The 17,195-nt window shown below is 41.7% G+C and overlaps 1 protein-coding gene across 1 annotated transcript in view; it reads right to left on the bottom strand.

Annotated features, from left to right (window-relative positions):
- The window catches only part of LOC109090096 (titin-like), a 139,445-nt gene that overhangs the window by 26,013 nt on the left and 96,237 nt on the right, over window positions 1–17,195 (bottom strand). Inside the window, exon 165 of the mRNA XM_042730523.1 lies at window positions 28–17,184. Coding sequence (XP_042586457.1) covers window positions 28–17,184 — 17,157 coding nt within the window. The remainder of the gene's footprint in view (window positions 1–27; window positions 17,185–17,195) is intronic.

The following is a 17,195-nucleotide window of genomic DNA, read 5'->3' on the forward strand; positions in this document are numbered from 1 at the left end:
GACAAATAAACATGGAAATAATTGTACCTGTTATCTTGGTTCCATCTTTAGTTTCAGCAGGTACACCTGTTCCAAACTCATTTTCTCCAGTGACTCTAAAATAGTAGATTGCACCTTCTTGCAAGTCTTCAACCCTGTATGTCAGACTGTGACAGTTACTTGTTACGCATACCCACGCCTTTTTACTTGCTTCACGTTTCTCAACATGATAAGCCTTAACAGCATCTCCTCCATCATTCTCTGGAGGTTCCCAAGTAACTGTTGCAGAATCTTTTGTGACTTCAGTAATTTTCACATTAGTTGGTGGTCCAGGGGTATCGAGGACTTTGACCATCATTGGCAAAGATGCTGTTCCAACACCATTGTCCAAAGTAACAATGTATTGTCCAGTGTCATTTCGTGTTGCTTTCTCAATAGTAACAGATGTGCATGTTTCTGTTGTTTCTATGCTTGCCCTTGCTTTGAGATCGACCTCCTCTTTATTCCATGTAACTGAAGGCATTGGCTTTCCTTTAAATGGAGCTGTCAAAGTAAATGAATTTCCATGCTTGACAATTAAAGTTTTTCGCATCTCAATGTCAATGTCAAATACAGGTTCCTCCTTTCTCTCCATTGCTGACTGTGGCTCAGAGACAGGCGACTGTTCACTGACACCAACTTTGTTGATTGCTTTAACAGCAAAAACATACTGTACATCAGTTGTAAGACCCGAAACTGTGAATTCATTGCTTTTTGTCATCTGAATAGCCACAATCCATTCCGCATCCTCAGATTTCTTATATTCTACACTGTATCCAAGGATCTGTGCACCACCATCAGATAATGGCTTTTTCCAGACAATGGTAATAGAATTCTTGGTATGATCCAGAATCTTAGGTTTAGTTGGTGGGGATGGTACCAAAAGTTCATCCTCTGCCCTTGCTGTAAGAGATGAGTCACTGGCTGGACTCAAGCCTGCTAAATTTTCAGCATAAACCCTAAACTCATACTCACATCCTCTTCTTACTTTTGATATTACAGCTGTTAGGTCTTTCACAAGGTCCCTGTTCACACGGACCCAGTGAAGACCAGATTTCTCTCGTCTTTCAATTACATATCCAAGGATCTCGCTACCTCCATCAGATGCAGGTTTTGCCCAAGTTAGCCTCATTTCCTCACTGGTCACACTTGTAATTTCAACATTTGTTGGAGCTCCTGGGATAGTGTATGGTTCAGTGACCTTGACTATTTCACTTTCAAGGGCTTCACCAAGTCCAAACTTGTTGACAGCTAATACTCTGAATATGTACTCATTTCCTTTTAAGAGCTTAGTGACCTTCAATGTTGTAGTTTTGACCTCTCCATGTACAAGTGTCCATGCCAATCGACTGGTCTCTCGTTTCTGAACAACATAATGTGTTATTTCAGAGCCACCAATTTCTTGTGGTGGTCCCCATGACAGTGTGCACTCCTCTGCTGTGAGACCTGTTACTGATAGTGGTCCTGCTGAAGGTCCTGGTTTATCCAGAATAACACAGTTTACTGGTGTTGTGACACTTCCTGCAACATTCTTTAAAGTCAAAGCATATTGTCCAGAATCACTCCTTTTGCAGTCTTTAACTACTATCATAGTACTAGTATCTGTTCCAGTTATCTGAATTCTTGCCTTCTGTTCAATTTCATGTCCATCCTTTGACCAAGATGCAACTGGAAGAGGGCGCCCTGCAATGTCAGCATTAATCTTCAGGGTTTCCCCAGCTTTTACTACCACAACATCCTTGAACTTGACATCCATCATAATGCGTGGTGGATCTACATTATCTTTAACTGTAATAGGACCAGTGTTGTCAGATGGCTCACTAAATAGTCCAGCAGCATTCTTTGCGATGACACGGAAATCATACTTCTCATCCAATGTTAGGCCAGTAACATCAAAATAAGTCTCCACAACATTGGTAAAATTGCATCTTGTCCAGCGACCCTCTGGGAGATCTCTGCGCTCAATTATGTAGCCAGTAACTTTGGCTCCACCATCATACTCAGGCTTGGTCCAAGAAAAAGAAACAGAGGATTTGGTAATGCTAGTTACCACAGGCTGACCAGGAGGATCACAAGGATCTCGTGCAGCTATGGGCTCACTGACTTTGCTTGCTTTGCCAATTCCAGCAATATTTTCAGCATAGACACGGAATTCATACATCATACCTTCCTCAATTCCAGTTACTTTGAATTCAGTATCCTTGATTATTGTCCTGTTCACCTTTGTCCAAAGAATACTGCTTCTCTCCTTGCGTTCTAAATGGTAGCCAAGGACTGTGCTACCACCATCATTAACTGGCTCATTCCATGTGATGAGCATGAAGACCTTGGTGGCATGAACAACACGGGGCGTAGAAGGTGGGCCAGGCTGTTTAAATGTGTATTCTGCAGTAATTCCCGGAGAGTCAATTGGCTTACCCTTTCCATAACGATTCACTGCATAGATGCGGAACTGGTACTCAGAACCCTGTGTCAATCGAGGTACTTTGACTGAGGTTCTGGCAACATTTGTTGAAACAATCTGCCACTCTGTTGTGTTAGTATCTCTCTTCTCAACAATGTAATTGTTGATGGAGCATCCACCATCATATTCTGGAGGGGCCCATGACAATGTAATACTGTCAGAAGTCACAGCATCAACCTTCACTGAAGCTGGTGGCCCAGGTTTATCAAGAACAACAATGCCAATGTCTGTGGACTTAGTGCCTGCTGTATTAGCAAGAGTGATTTCATATTTACCAACATGTTCAATAGCAGCTTCTTTAATGACAATTTTGCTTGACACCATTGTGCTGACAATTGAAAGAGAGGTTGTTTGCCTCAAAGGAAGGCCATCCTTCTTCCAAGAGACAACTGGTTTAGGCCTGCCTCTCACGGGAACTTCCACAGTAAGATCATCTCCAGCCTTAACACTGTATGTATTGAACAGCAGATGAACAGAGGGTTCAATCTCAATATCTTTAGCTACAACAGGTACACCAAGTTCTTGAGGCTCACTCTTGCCCTTCTCATTTAATGCAATAACCCTGAATGAGTATGTTTCACCAGGCGTGAGGTTGCTCACAGTAGCCTCTGGAACCTTAACTGTGCAGCTTACACCCCATTTGTCACTACTCTTGGGTTGCATCTCTACATTGTAGCAGATGATTTTGCTCCCTCCATCGTGGACAGGCTTAACCCAAGCAAGTGTCACACTATTCTTCGTGACATCCACAAGAGTTACTTTTCCTGGAGGCATAGGTACCTGTGCAACCTTAATAGGATTCTTTGTTTCTGCCATCACACCAAAGCCATACTCATTAACAGCACATACACGGAAGTAGAAAATTCCTCCTTCCTGCAGTTCATCAACTTTAAAGGAAGTCTGTGTGCAGTTGCTTGTGACAGTTGTATAAGCTTTTCTTGTAGATTCTCGCTTCTCAACCACATAATTGGTTATTTTAGCCCCACCATCTGTAAGCGGTGGGTCCCAGCAGAGAGTTACTGAATCTTTCTTTACATCTTTCACTTCAAACTTCTGTGGAGAACTTGGTGTATCAAGCACCCTGACATTCACAAATGCAGATTTTGTGCCACTCTTGTTCTCAAGAGTCAAGTTATATTTTCCACTGTCAAATCTATTGACATTGTCAATTACAAGCATGGTGTATGAACTGGTGGATTCAATCTGAGCACGCTCAGTTAGAGGCCCATCCTCCTTTTCCCATTTGATAGATGGCTCAGGTCGACCTCTAATTGTAATGAAAAGGCGAAGGGATCCTCCTGCACGAACAGAGACAACTTTCCTGAGGTCAGCATCAAGTTCAATCTCAGGTGCTTCAATCTTTTCAGATGCAGTCACTGATCCATGAACATCAGCAGGCTCACCAACTCCTTCAGAATTAATTGCACAAACACGGAAGTTATATTCAGCATTTTCCTTCAGGTTTTCAACTGTGAGGCGTGTTGCTTGAATACCAGCTGGGGGTGTGCATATGATCCACTCCTCTGAAGAAACCTCTTTCATCTCAACAATATAACCTTTAATATATGCACCACCATCAGTAGCAGGTTTTCCCCAAGACAGTGAGACAGATGAGCTTGTGTGATCTGTCACTTTAGGATGATGAGGTGGACCCGGGGGAGTTGTGGCATTTATTGCTCTATAAAACAGAGATAGGTCACTAAATTCTCCCACACCAGCTTCATTTTCAGCAGACACACGGAACTCATAGAAATGTCCCTCTGACAGTCCAGTTACTTTGAAATGAAGATCAGTCAGCTTCTGTCGGTTGCATTTTGTCCACCTCACACCATCTTTGTCGCGCTTCTCTAAGTGATAACACTTAATTTCTGCTCCACCATCACTCTCTGGGGCATTCCATGATAGAGTTATTGAATCCTTTGTTATCTCACTTGCTTCTGGTGTTGATGGCACACTTGGTGGCTTGTATGGATTGCGTGCAATAATTGCCTCAGATTCTAGAGGTTCACCAATGCCATATTTGTTGACAGCCATAACTCTAAAGATATACTCATCACCTGGCAGGAGCTTGGTCACCTTATAATTTACACTAGGAATGTTAGAATGAACAACAGTCCATGATAGTCTGCTAGTTTCCCTTTTCTCAAGGATATAATGAGAAATATTAGCTCCACCATTCTGCAAGGGCTCAGACCAGGACAGATGACATTTGTCAGACATGACGCCAGTCACTCGTAGTGGTCCAGTTGGTGGACCTGGTCTGTCAAGAACTTTTACTGTTATTGGAATTGTTTTGGTTCCACCACTGTTTCTTAATACTAGGTCATATTCTCCACCATCCAATCTTGTACAATCTTTTATTGTAATAGAAGCATATTTTTGTGTACTTCTTACTTCAATACGCAATGTCTTATCTATTTCCTTTCCTTCTTTTAGCCACTGAATATCTGGTGTTGGTTTACCGTGTATATCTGCATCCAAAACTATGTTGTCTCCAGCATTGACAACAATGACATCCTTGTACTTAGGATCCATTGAAACACTAGGAGGTTCAATTTCATCTGTAGCAGTAATTGGTCCAGTGCTGTCTGAAGGCTCGCTGAAGACACCCACTGCATTTCTTGCAATTACTCTAAATTCATATTGATTGTTTACCGTTAAGCCTGTGTTTGTAAATTCGGTCTCAATTACATTGGTAAAATTTGCCCTCATCCATCGGCCCTCAGGCAAATCTCTCCTCTCAACAATATATCCAGTCACTTTGCTGCCACCATCATACTGAGGCTTTGACCACTGAATCTTAATGTGGTCCTTTGATATTGTAACAGCCTCAGGCGTTCCAGGTGGATCACATGGGTCACGGGCAACAAAGCTCTCTGAAACTTTGCTTGCTCTGCCAGTACCAACAATGTTTTCAGCATACACCCTGAATTCATAACCAATGCCTTCTTCAAGATTGCATATTTTGAAAACAGTATCAGTAATAAGTGTTTTGTTTAGTTTTGTCCATAGAATACTTGTTCTTTCTTTGCTCTCAAGGTGGTATCCAATCACTGAACTGCCACCATCACTGACTGGTTCATTCCACTCAATTATCATTTGATCCTTGGTGGCAGATTTCACATATGGAGTACCAGGTGGACCAGGTGGTTTGTAAGGATACTGCACAACAATGGACTTTGAATCCAAAGAAGCACCCTTACCATATCTGTTCTCAGCAATGACTCTAAACTGATACTCAGCACCTGTTTTCAGCTTGGTAATTTTGAGGGATGTCCTGGCAACTGATCCAGCAACAACTTGCCAAGTAGTTTCAGTGGTATCTCTCTTTTCAACAATATAATGCTTTACTTGGCAGCCTCCTGTATACTCTGGAGGTTCCCATGAGATGGAAACAGAATTGTTGCTCACTTCATTTACTTTTATTGGTCCTGTGGGTGGACCAGGTTTATCCAGGATTATGATACTGATATCTTCTGTAACTGCACAAACACTGTTTGTTGCGGTTACTGTATACTTTCCAAGGTCATCTTTACAGGCTTCAGTAATCTGCAGGATTGTGGATGTTGGTGTGAAGAAAGTAGTAACTCTGGATGTTACTTTAAGTGACTGTCCATCCTTTGACCAAGTGATCTTTGGTTTTGGACGTCCAAAAATTGGTATTTCAAGTTTAAAATCCTTTCCAGATTTGACACTATATGTATTGAACTGCAACTTTAGACTTGGTTCAATTGTGAGGTCGTTGGCAATAACTGGAGCAGCCAGGGGCTTTGGCTCACTTTTGCCTTTCTCATTGTATGCCAAAACACGGAACAAATATTCCTGACCACCAGTCAGTCCAGTGACTGTTCCCTCACATGTTTTTACATTTGCTGCTACACCCCATTTGTCAGTTCCTTTTGGCTGCATTTCAATCAAGTAGCCCGCAATCCTACTACCTCCATCATGCTCTGGCTTTTCCCAGGCCAGAGATGCACTTACTTTTGTCACATCCATCAGCATCACCTTTCCAACTGGCTGAGGTACTTCAGATGCCTTTGAAGCTATTTTTGTTTCAACCGGCAAACCAACACCATATTCATTTTCAGCCATAACTCTGAAATAATACATGGCCCCTTCTGCAAGATTTTCCACCTTATAAGTTGTTTTGCTGCACTTGGTTGTTATATTTGCATAGGCTTTTCTTGTGGATTCCCGCTTGTCAACAATATAATTCTTGATCTTTGCACCTCCATCAATAAGTGGTGGTTCCCAAAAAAGTGTAACAGAGTCCTTCTTGATATCCTTAACTACGAGGTTTAGTGGTGCTCCAGGTGTATCTAACACTTTAACAGCCACAAATTCAGATACAGAGCCACTGCTGTTCTGTAGAGTTACAGTGTATTTTCCAGAGTCCCTTCTATCACAGGAGTCAATTGAAAGCTGGGTGAAGTTAAAACCCTTTTCAAGCACTGTCTTTTCTGACAGATCACTTTCATCTTTAGTCCATTTGATTTCTGGTATTGGTCTACCTTTGAATGGTACATTGATTCTTACTGATCCTCCTGCACGGACAACAATGCCTTTCCTTAGCTCTGAATCAAGGTGAATTTCAGGGCTCTCCAGTTTGTCCTCAGGCTTGGCAGTTCCTGGAATAACTGCAGGTTCTCCAACACCTAATTTATTGATGGCACATATTTGAATCTTATATTCTTGTTGTTCTGTTAGCTTAGTGATTTCAAATCTGTTGACACGTAAGCCAGTAGGGGGAGTGCACATATTCCATTCTTCCTCTTCAGCTTTGCAGATCTCTACAATATATCCTTGAATTGCACATCCTCCATCATTAAGGGGTTTTCCCCATGCCACTGTAATTGAAGTCTTGGTGGTATCAACAACATGTGCATACATGGGTGGGCCAGGTTTGTATTTGGGATCACAAGCCTTGTAGTATGAAGTTGGCAAGCTTGGTTCTCCAATTCCAGCTGCATTTTCAGCTGACACTCGGAATTCATATTCATGATCCTCAATTAAGCCATGCACTCTGAAGCATACATCAGTTACTTTTTGTCTGTTGCACCTTGTCCATCTAATTCCAGATCTGTCTCTCTTCTCAATGATGTAACCAAGAATTTCACTTCCACCATCAGTATCTGGTGCACTCCAGCAAATAGTCATAGAGTCCTTTGCAATATTTGTTACCTCAATAATTTGTGGTGATCCAGGTTGACTAAATGGATCTTTCATTATTACAGACGGTGCTTCAATTGGCTCCCCAACACCGTAACTGTTCGCAGCCATGACACGGAATATATATTCGTTACCTTCCAGGAGCTTTGTCACTTTGTATGTTGTAGTTTTGCAATCATTACAGACCACAGTCCAAGCAAGTCGACTTGTCTCACGTCTCTCAATAATGTAATGAGTGATAGTGTTTCCTCCATCATCAAGTGGAGGATGCCATATCAGTGTGCATTTATCACTGGACACGCCTGTGACATGAACAGGCCCTTCTGGTGGACCTGGTTTATCAAGGACTTTCACATGGAATTGAGCGGTCTGAGATCCAGCAACATTAGTGAGCTGAAGAGTGTAGTTTCCACCATCTTGTCTGAGTGCATCTTTTACTATAATCAATGCTCTGTAGTCAGTGTTCTTGATGTCACATCTGATTGTGTTTTCAAGCTCCTTGTCATTCTTAAACCACTGGATTGCAGGAAGTGGCTTACCATGAACATCAGCATCAAGTTTGAATGTATCTCCTGCATTCACAATTAGAGTCTGAGTGTATTCTGGGTCAATAGAAAACTTTGGTGGCTCTACCTCATCCAATGCAACAATAGGTCCACTGTTGTATGATGGTTTGCTGATAGTGCCAACTGCATTCTTTGCAATTACCCTGAAGTCATACTTGGCACCTTCTGTCAGCCCAGTGACAGTAAAATTGGTTTCAATAACATTTGTGAAACTTGCTTTCATCCAGCGTCCTTCAGGAAGATCACGTTTCTCAACAGTATAACCAGTGATAACACTTCCACCATCATACTCTGGCTTTGTCCACTGGATAGTTATTGAATTTTTAGTCACATGGACAGCTTCTGGGGTTCCAGGAGGATCACATGGATCACGAGCAACAAAGCCCTCTGAGATTTTGCTGCATCTTCCAATGCCAACAATATTTTCAGCATATACTCTGAACTCATATTCAACACTTTCCTCTAAAGGACTGGTTTTGAATTTTGTTTCGTGAATCAGTGTCTTATTTATCTTTGTCCAAAGAATGCTGTTTCTCTCCTTCCTTTCAAGATGATATCCAATAATGGTGCTGCCGCCATCTGAAACTGGCTCATTCCACTCAACAACCATATGGTCCTTTGATAGACATGACACAAATGGAGTTCCTGGTGGTCCTGGTTCTCTATATGGATACTGAGCAACAACAGTTGAAGAGTCCAGAGCATAGCTCTTGCCATACCTGTTCTGAGCAATGATTCTGAATTGATATTCAGCACCGGTCTTCAGTCGTACGACTTTAAGTGTTGTTCTTGCTAATGAAATTGCAACATTTTCCCATGTTGTAGAAGTTGTATCTCTCTTTTGCACAATATAATTTGAAATTGGGCAACCACCAGTATACTTTGGAGGATCCCATGACAATGTAATGCTTGAAACAGTTATCTCATCAAATCGCACAGGGCCAGTTGGTGGGCCAGGTTTATCAAGAGTGATGATTTCAATGGTTGCATCCTTTTGTCCAACAACATTGGACAAGTTTATTCCATACATTCCACCGTCTTCTCTTGCTGCTTCTTTGATGCTAAGAACAGTGCTGTGTGCTGTATTAGAAATGTTAACCCTTGTTGTGAACTTGAGGGCTGCACCATCCTTTGTCCATATAACCTTTGGCTTTGGACGTCCAGAAATTGGGATTTCAACTTGAAGGTCCTTTCCAACAAGAACACTATAGTTGCTAAATGCAGGTCTTACATCAGGCCCAAAGACAAGGTCCTTTGCTTGCACAGGGACAGCAAGAGTTCTTGGGTCACTCTTTCCTTTTTCATTGATAGCAATTACTCTGAAAGTGTACTCTTCGCCAGGGTTCAAATTACTGATTACAGCTTCCAGTGTTTTTACATTGGCACATCCAGACCATTTATCATTACCCTTGACCTGCATTTCAACAAGGTATTGAAGAATTCTACTGCCACCATCATGAATCGGCTTTTCCCAAGAAAGAGACACGCTTGTTTTAGTAACATCTACAACACTTAATTTTCCAGGACATTGTGGCACCTCTGAAACCTTCAAAGGATCTGTGATATCGGCAGGTAGCCCTATACCATGTTCATTTTCTGCAAGCACTCTAAAATAGTAACTGCAGCCTTCCTGAAGTGGTTCAACTTTCCAAGAGAGTTTGTGGCAGTTTGTGACAACAGCAGAAAATGTTTTTCTTGTGCTCTCACGTTTTTCAACAATGTAATTTTTGATCTTTGCTCCACCATCTAAAATTGGAGGCTCCCATGTAAGAGTAACAGATTCTTTTGTAATTTCTTTAACTTTGAAGTTAAGAGGAGCGCTTGGTGTGTCAAGGACTTTCACAATAATTGTTTCAGATTTTGCACCAGCAGAGTTTTCTGCAGTAACAGTATATTTACCACTGTCTGCCCTGTTGACTTTATCAATCACAAGATAAGTGTGACTGCTGGTGGTCTCAGTCTGTGCTGTTTCCTTAATCTGCCCACCATCTTTTTCCCATTTGATTTGTGGTGCTGGTCTTCCTTTGAAAGGGATGAACATTCTAAGAGAACCTCCAGCTTTAATACGTACAAGCTTTCTAAACTCAGCATCAATATCAAGATCCGGTTCCTCGGTTTTGTCCTCTGGCAGTATGGACCCTGCAACATCAGCATGCTCCCCAACACCAACCTTGTTAACTGCACAAACCCTGAATTTATATTCCTGCTTTTCTTTCAGATTTTCCACATTAAAGCGTGTCAGTTTAACACCTGTTGGTGGAGTGCAGATTGTCCATTCATCTGCAGCTGCCTTTCCTTCTTCTCCTGGAGGCTGTATGTCCTCTATGGCTGCTTTTGCTTCACATGCTTCAACAATATATCCCTGGATTTCACATCCACCATCATAAATAGGCTTTCCCCATGCAAGTACAACAGATGATTTGGTCATGTCTAACACTTTTGGATTATGTGGTGGACCTGGCTTGAATACAGGATCCAGGGCTTTATAGAATACATTTGCAGAACTTGCCTCACTAACTCCAGCAGCATTCTCAGCAGAAACTCTAAATTCGTAGAGGTGGTTCTCCAGGAGTCCAGTAACTTTAAATGTGAGGTTAGTAACTGTTTTCATGTTGCATCTGGTCCATCTAATGCCTTCCTTGTCATGTTTCTCAATAATATAACCAGTGATATGAGTACCTCCATCATTTGTTGGGGCCTCCCAGGTTATGACCATTGAGTCTTTCTTGACATTAGAGACTTCCACTCCTTTTGGTGCATCTGGAGGTGTAAAAGGATTCTTAATAACAACTGCACTTGATTGGAGGGGCTCACCAACACCAAATTTGTTTACTGGTAAAACTCTGAAAATATATTCATTTCCTTCTAGTAGTTTCATTATTTTAAGGTTTAGAGCTTGGACTTTGGGTTCAACAACCGTCCAAAGTAGTCTGCTAGTCTCTCTTTTTTCAACAATATAATGAGTGATCTTGCTGCCACCGTCTTGTTTAGGTGGTTTCCAAGAAATGCAGCATTGTTCACTGGTTACACCTGTAATAGAGATGGGTCCCTCTGGTGGCCCAGGCTTATCAAGGACACAAATATTGACTTGTACAGTCTTCTCTCCTCCTGGATTTTGCAGTAATAGAGTATATTGACCTCCATCAGCAAGTTTGGCCTCCTTTACAGTCAAACAGGTATACCTATCTGTGCTTTTAATTTCACGAGATATGGTGTTTCCAAGTTCCTGCTCACCCTTCATCCAACAGATTGATGGTGTTGGTTTCCCATGAATATCTGCATCAATCTTGAAGTTGTCCCCTGCATTTACAACAATTGTTTGAGTGTACTCTGGATCTATGCTGATACGTGGTGGTTCAATCTCATCCTTTGCCATGATAGGTCCAGTACTATATGATGGATCACTGAAAACTCCAGCAGCATTTCTTGCAATGACACGGAACTCATATTTCTCATCCTCAGTAAGACCTGTTGCAGTATACTCAGTCTCTATTATATTGGTGAAGTTTGCTTTCATCCAGCGTCCTGCAGGCAATTCCTTCTTTTCTACAATATATCCAGTGACTTTGCTTCCACCATCATACTCCGGCTTGGTCCATGCTATTGTAATATAATTCTTTGTGATTCTAACTGCTTCTGGTGTTCCAGGAGGATCACAAGGATCTCTGGCAGTATAGCCCTCTGAGATCTTACTAGCCTTCCCAATGCCAACAATGTTTTCAGCATAAACTCTGAATTCATATTCCATGCCTTCTTCAAGACCTGTTGTCTTAAAAGTTGTGTCTTGGATTATGCTTTTGTTTAGCTTCATCCAAAGAATGCTATTTCTCTCTTTTCGCTCAAGGTGATACCCTAAGATTGTGCTTCCACCATCGATGACAGGTTCATTCCACACTATCACCATACTATCTTTTGTGGAAGACTGCAAGAAAGGTGTTCCAGGAGGGCCCGGTAGTTTGTATGGGTACTGTGCAACCACACATTCAGACACAAGCAGAGGGCTTTTGCCATATCTGTTCTCTGCTGCAATTCTGAACTGATATTCAGAGCCTGTCTTCAGTCTTCCTGCCTTAATTTGAGTTCTTGCTAGATTTGCTGCTACAATCTGCCAATTAGTTGTCGATGTGTCCCTCTTTTCTACTATATAGTTATTAATGGTGCAGCCCCCGTCATACTCTGGTGGCTTCCAAGAAATGGTAACACTGTCAGATGTTACTTCATCAACTTTAACAGGGCCTGTTGGTGGACCAGGTTTGTCAAGAACAACAATTCTAATGTCTACTTTTGTCTCACCAGCTGTATTTGATAGTTTAATACCATACTGGCCAACATCATCTCTACAGGCCTCTTTGATTACTAAATTCAGCTGTGTATCCGTAGAGGAAAAGTTAACTCTGGATGTTCGTTTAAGTGGAACTGCTTCCTTTAGCCATGAAATGGTAGCTTTGGGACGAGCATTATATGGAATATCAATTGTCAAATCTTCTCCTGCCAGGACACTGAATGTGGAGAACATCATCTTAGCAGAAGGAGCAATTACAAGGTCTTTGGCAATCACTGGCACACCAATTTGACGAGGATCACTGGTTCCCTTTTCATTCCTTGCAGAAACACGGAACATATACTCTTCACCAGGTACAAGCCCAGTAATAACTGCTTCAGGTACCTTGACAATCACAGCTTGTGTCCATTTTTCATTCCCTTTGCTCTGCATCTCTACAACATATGCCACCACTCTGCTTCCTCCATCATGTTCAGGCTTTTCCCATGATAATGTCACACTTGTCTTTGTGACATCCTGAAGTGTAATCTTGCCAGGGGGAAGTGGCTTCTCAGACACTTTAACAGATTCACCAGTCTCCATAGGGAGACCAATGCCATATTCATTTTCTGCCAGAACTCTGAAATAGTAGTTGCATCCTTCTTGGAGATGGTCAATGGTGTAAGTAGTTTTGTGACAATTGGCATTTACTGTAGCATATGCCTTTCTTGTAGCCTCTCGCTTCTCAACAATATAATTCTTAATTTTTGTGCCACCATCATTAAGTGGAGGATCCCAAACAAGTGAAACAGATTCTTTAGTGACCTGGCTTATTTTTAGGTTTTGTGGTGCTCCAGGTGTATCTAAAACTCTAACTATAACAGAGACCGTCTTTGTTCCAGAGCTGTTTTCTACAGTCAAATTGTATTTGCCACTGTCAAATCTATTCACATTGGCAATAACCAGTGATGTAAAAGATGACGTTGTTTCAATTGTAGCTCTGTCTAAAGGTTCATCATTCTCTCTTGACCATTTGGCCTCTGGTGTTGGTCTACCTCTAATTGGCACAAAAAGTCTTAGTGTATTGCATGCTCTGATGTTCACAATCTTACGAAGTTCAGCATCAAGGTCAGCCTCTGGTGGTAAGAGTCGTTCCTCTGCTTTAGGTGAACCTGGTACAGGTGCTGCTTCTCCAATACCCTCGCAGTTTACAGCTGACACATTAATTTTGTATTCCTGATTTTCTTTAAGATTTGTAATTGTAAATGATGTCCCCTTTACACCATCTTTAGGGGAAACAATTGTCCATTCTTCCTCTTCAGTTCCAGGGAGACAAGTCTCAAGAATATAGCCAGTAATTTCAGAACCACCATCATAAACTGGTTTGTTCCATGCAAGCGTGATTGAAGAATTTGTTGTGTCCAGGATTCTTGGGTTGCCAGGGGGACCTGGTTTGAAAAGAGTGTCTGTGGCTTTGACAAATGGTGATGAAGGACTGGGTTCACTTATTCCTGCTGCATTTTCAGCAAAAACTCTGAACTCATATTCATGGCCTGGAACAAGAGCTGTAACCTTGAAATGCAAATCAGTAACATTCCTCTTGTTGCATTTTACCCAACGCAAACTAATCCTGTCTCTTTTCTCAATTCGATAGTTGATGATTTCACTTCCTCCATTGCTAGCAGGTGCACCCCAACAGAGGACTACTGAATCTTTGGTGACCGCTGTTATCTCAGGTGTTTGTGGAGGATCTGGTCGTACATATGGATTATCAGCAATTATTGCTTCAGACTCAAGAGGTTCTCCAACTCCATACTTGTTTACAGCCATAACTCTGAAAATGTATTCATTTCCTTTGAGCAACTTTGTCACTTGAACCTGATTAACCAGCAATTCAGATGCCACATTTGTCCAAGCGAGTCTGCTTGACTCACGTTTTTCAATAACATAATGTTCGATGTTTGCACCGCCATCATCTGCAGGTGGATTCCATGTTAGCACACATTTTTCAGCTGTAATATCGGAAACTGCCAGAGGTCCCTTAGGGGGTCCTGGTCTGTCAAGAACCTTGACATTGAAAACATGCTTAGCAAAGCCACCAACATTTGTTGCTGTCAAAATAAATTCACCACCATCCCTTCTGACAGAATCCTTGTTGATCAAGACTGCTGTAAGTTCTGTCATCTTGAGCTGTAGTTTGGATGTGTTTTCAATATCTTTTCCATCTTTCGACCAAACCATAGATGGTAATGGCTGGCCTGCAACATCAGCTTCAAGTTTGAACAACTCTCCAGCTTTGACGAGGACAATATCTTTAAATTTAGCATCAACCATAATCCTTGGTTCTTCAATGTCATCTTTGCAAATAATTGGATCTGATGGGTCTGATGGGTTACTAACCGCACCAGCTGAATTTCTTGCAAATACACGGAATTCATAAGATTCATCTTGTGTTAGACCACTTATAGTGAAAGTGGTTTCAATGATATTTGTAAAGTTAGCTCTCATCCATCGCCCAGATGGAAGATCTCTCTTTTCCACAGTATAGCCAGTAATCTTGAATCCACCATCATACTCTGGCTTTGTCCACTGAATAGTGATGGCATTTTTGGACACATGGATTGGGACAGGTTGACCAGGTGGATCCACTGGATCAAGAGCAAGCATTGGTTCAGAAGCTTTGCTTGGTTTTCCAATTCCAGCTATGTTTTCAGCAATCACACGGAACTCATATGCCACACCATCCTCTAGTCCTGTGGATTTGAACAGATTTCCGATCACAAGTGCCTTGCTAATTCTGTGCCAAACAATACTTTTCCTCTCTTTCCTTTCAACATGGTAACCAATGACCTCACTTCCACCATCAGAAACAGGCTCATTCCAACCAATTGTCATTGTATCCTTAGTGAAAGTGACAACTTTGGGTGTTCCAGGTGGCCCAGGTACCTTAAATGGATATGCAGCAACAACTGCCTCTGATGTTAATGGAGGCCCTGTCCCATATCTGTTTTTAGCCTTGATGCGGAATTGATATTCAGTTCCTGTTGTTAAACGAGTTGCTTTAAATGTTGTACGAATAATCAGTGAGGAGAGTTCTACCCATGTCTGGCTAGCAGTTTCCCTTATTTCTACTATATAGTTATTGATTGGTACACCACCATCATTTTCAGGAGCTTCCCATGAGAACTCAATAAAAGTACGAGATATTTTGTCCAGTTTAATTGGTCCCTTTGGTGGTCCAGGCACATCATGCACTTTTACTATGATGCTATCTGTAACCGAGCCAACGATGTTCTTTCCTGTCATTGAGTATATTCCACTGTCACTCCTTAAACATTCATTTATGATCAAGATAGTTGAGGTAGAGGTATTTTCAATCATTGTCCTTTGTGTTAATTTGAGGGCTTGATTGTCTTTCTGCCAAGAAACTGTAGGATTAGGACGTCCAGAAACGGGCACCTCAACCTTTATATCATCGCCAGCCTTGGCAATAACTGTCTTCTGACACACACCACGGAGATCAAATTCTGGTTCTGAACTTTGTTCTTTGATAACTACAGGCTTGCTTACACGAGGAAGACTTCGCCCAGAACTGTTCACTGCCATTATACGGAATATGTACTCTTCATTTTCATTAAGATTTTTTACAGTAAAATCCAAAGTTTTCACAGTTGTCACATGGGCCCACTGGTCTGTTCCTTTCTTTTGTGCTTCAATTACATACCCAGTAACCCTACTTCCACCATCATGTTTTGGTTTAGTCCATGCAAGACTAACTGAGTTCTTCGTGACATCAGTAAAAGTGATATTTTCTGGTGGAGTTGGTGCTTGAGATACTCTGATTGGGTCTGGGGTTTCAACTGCTTCACCAATGCCATACTCATTTTCAGCAGAAACTCTGAAATAATATTCCAAACCCTCTGCCAGATCAGGAACTCTGACGGAGCATGTATCACATTGTGTGATCACAGCAGCATATGCCTTGCGAGTAGACTCTCTCTTCTCAATTATGTAATTAGTAATTTTAGCACCTCCATCAATAAGAGGCATCTCCCATTCTAATGTGATACTCTCTTTGTCAATTGCTTTGGGTTTCAGATTAAGAGGAGGACCAGGGGAGTCCAAAACTCTTACAACCACAGAAGCAGTCTTCTTTCCAGCAGCATTCTCTAATGTTAAATCATATTTCCCTGCATCGCGTCTATTACAGTCGGGAATGACCAACAGGGTATAGGATTCAGTACTGTCGATGATTGCACGAGTTTTTAACGGTGAATCCTCTTTTGTCCAAGTCACTGTAGGGGTTGGGCGTCCTTTAATAGGAATAAATATACGAATAGAGGCACCTGCCCTAACAACTAACGTTCTTCTGAGTTCTACATCTAGTTCTAAATCAGGGATTTCTTCACGTTCCACAATTTCAACAAGATCCTTTGTTTGTGCTGGTTCACTAACACCCATTGCATTCACTGCACAAATTCTGAAATGATATTTCGTTCCAGCTTGCAAATTGGGGACAACAAACTCAGTGATCCGCAAAGGCGTAGCTGTATCTTTCACCCATTCTTCTTCTCCCTCCTTTTTGTGCTCAATAAGATATCCTTTGACTTCCATGCCACCATCACTAAGTGGTTTGCCCCAGTGCAATTCAGCTGTGGTTTTTGTTGTGTCAGTGACTCTTGGGTTGACTGGAGGACTAGGTACATCTGAAAATTGA

This window comes from Cyprinus carpio, chromosome B9, assembly GCF_018340385.1.
Source record: "Cyprinus carpio isolate SPL01 chromosome B9, ASM1834038v1, whole genome shotgun sequence".
Classification (NCBI taxonomy): domain Eukaryota; kingdom Metazoa; phylum Chordata; class Actinopteri; order Cypriniformes; family Cyprinidae; genus Cyprinus; species Cyprinus carpio.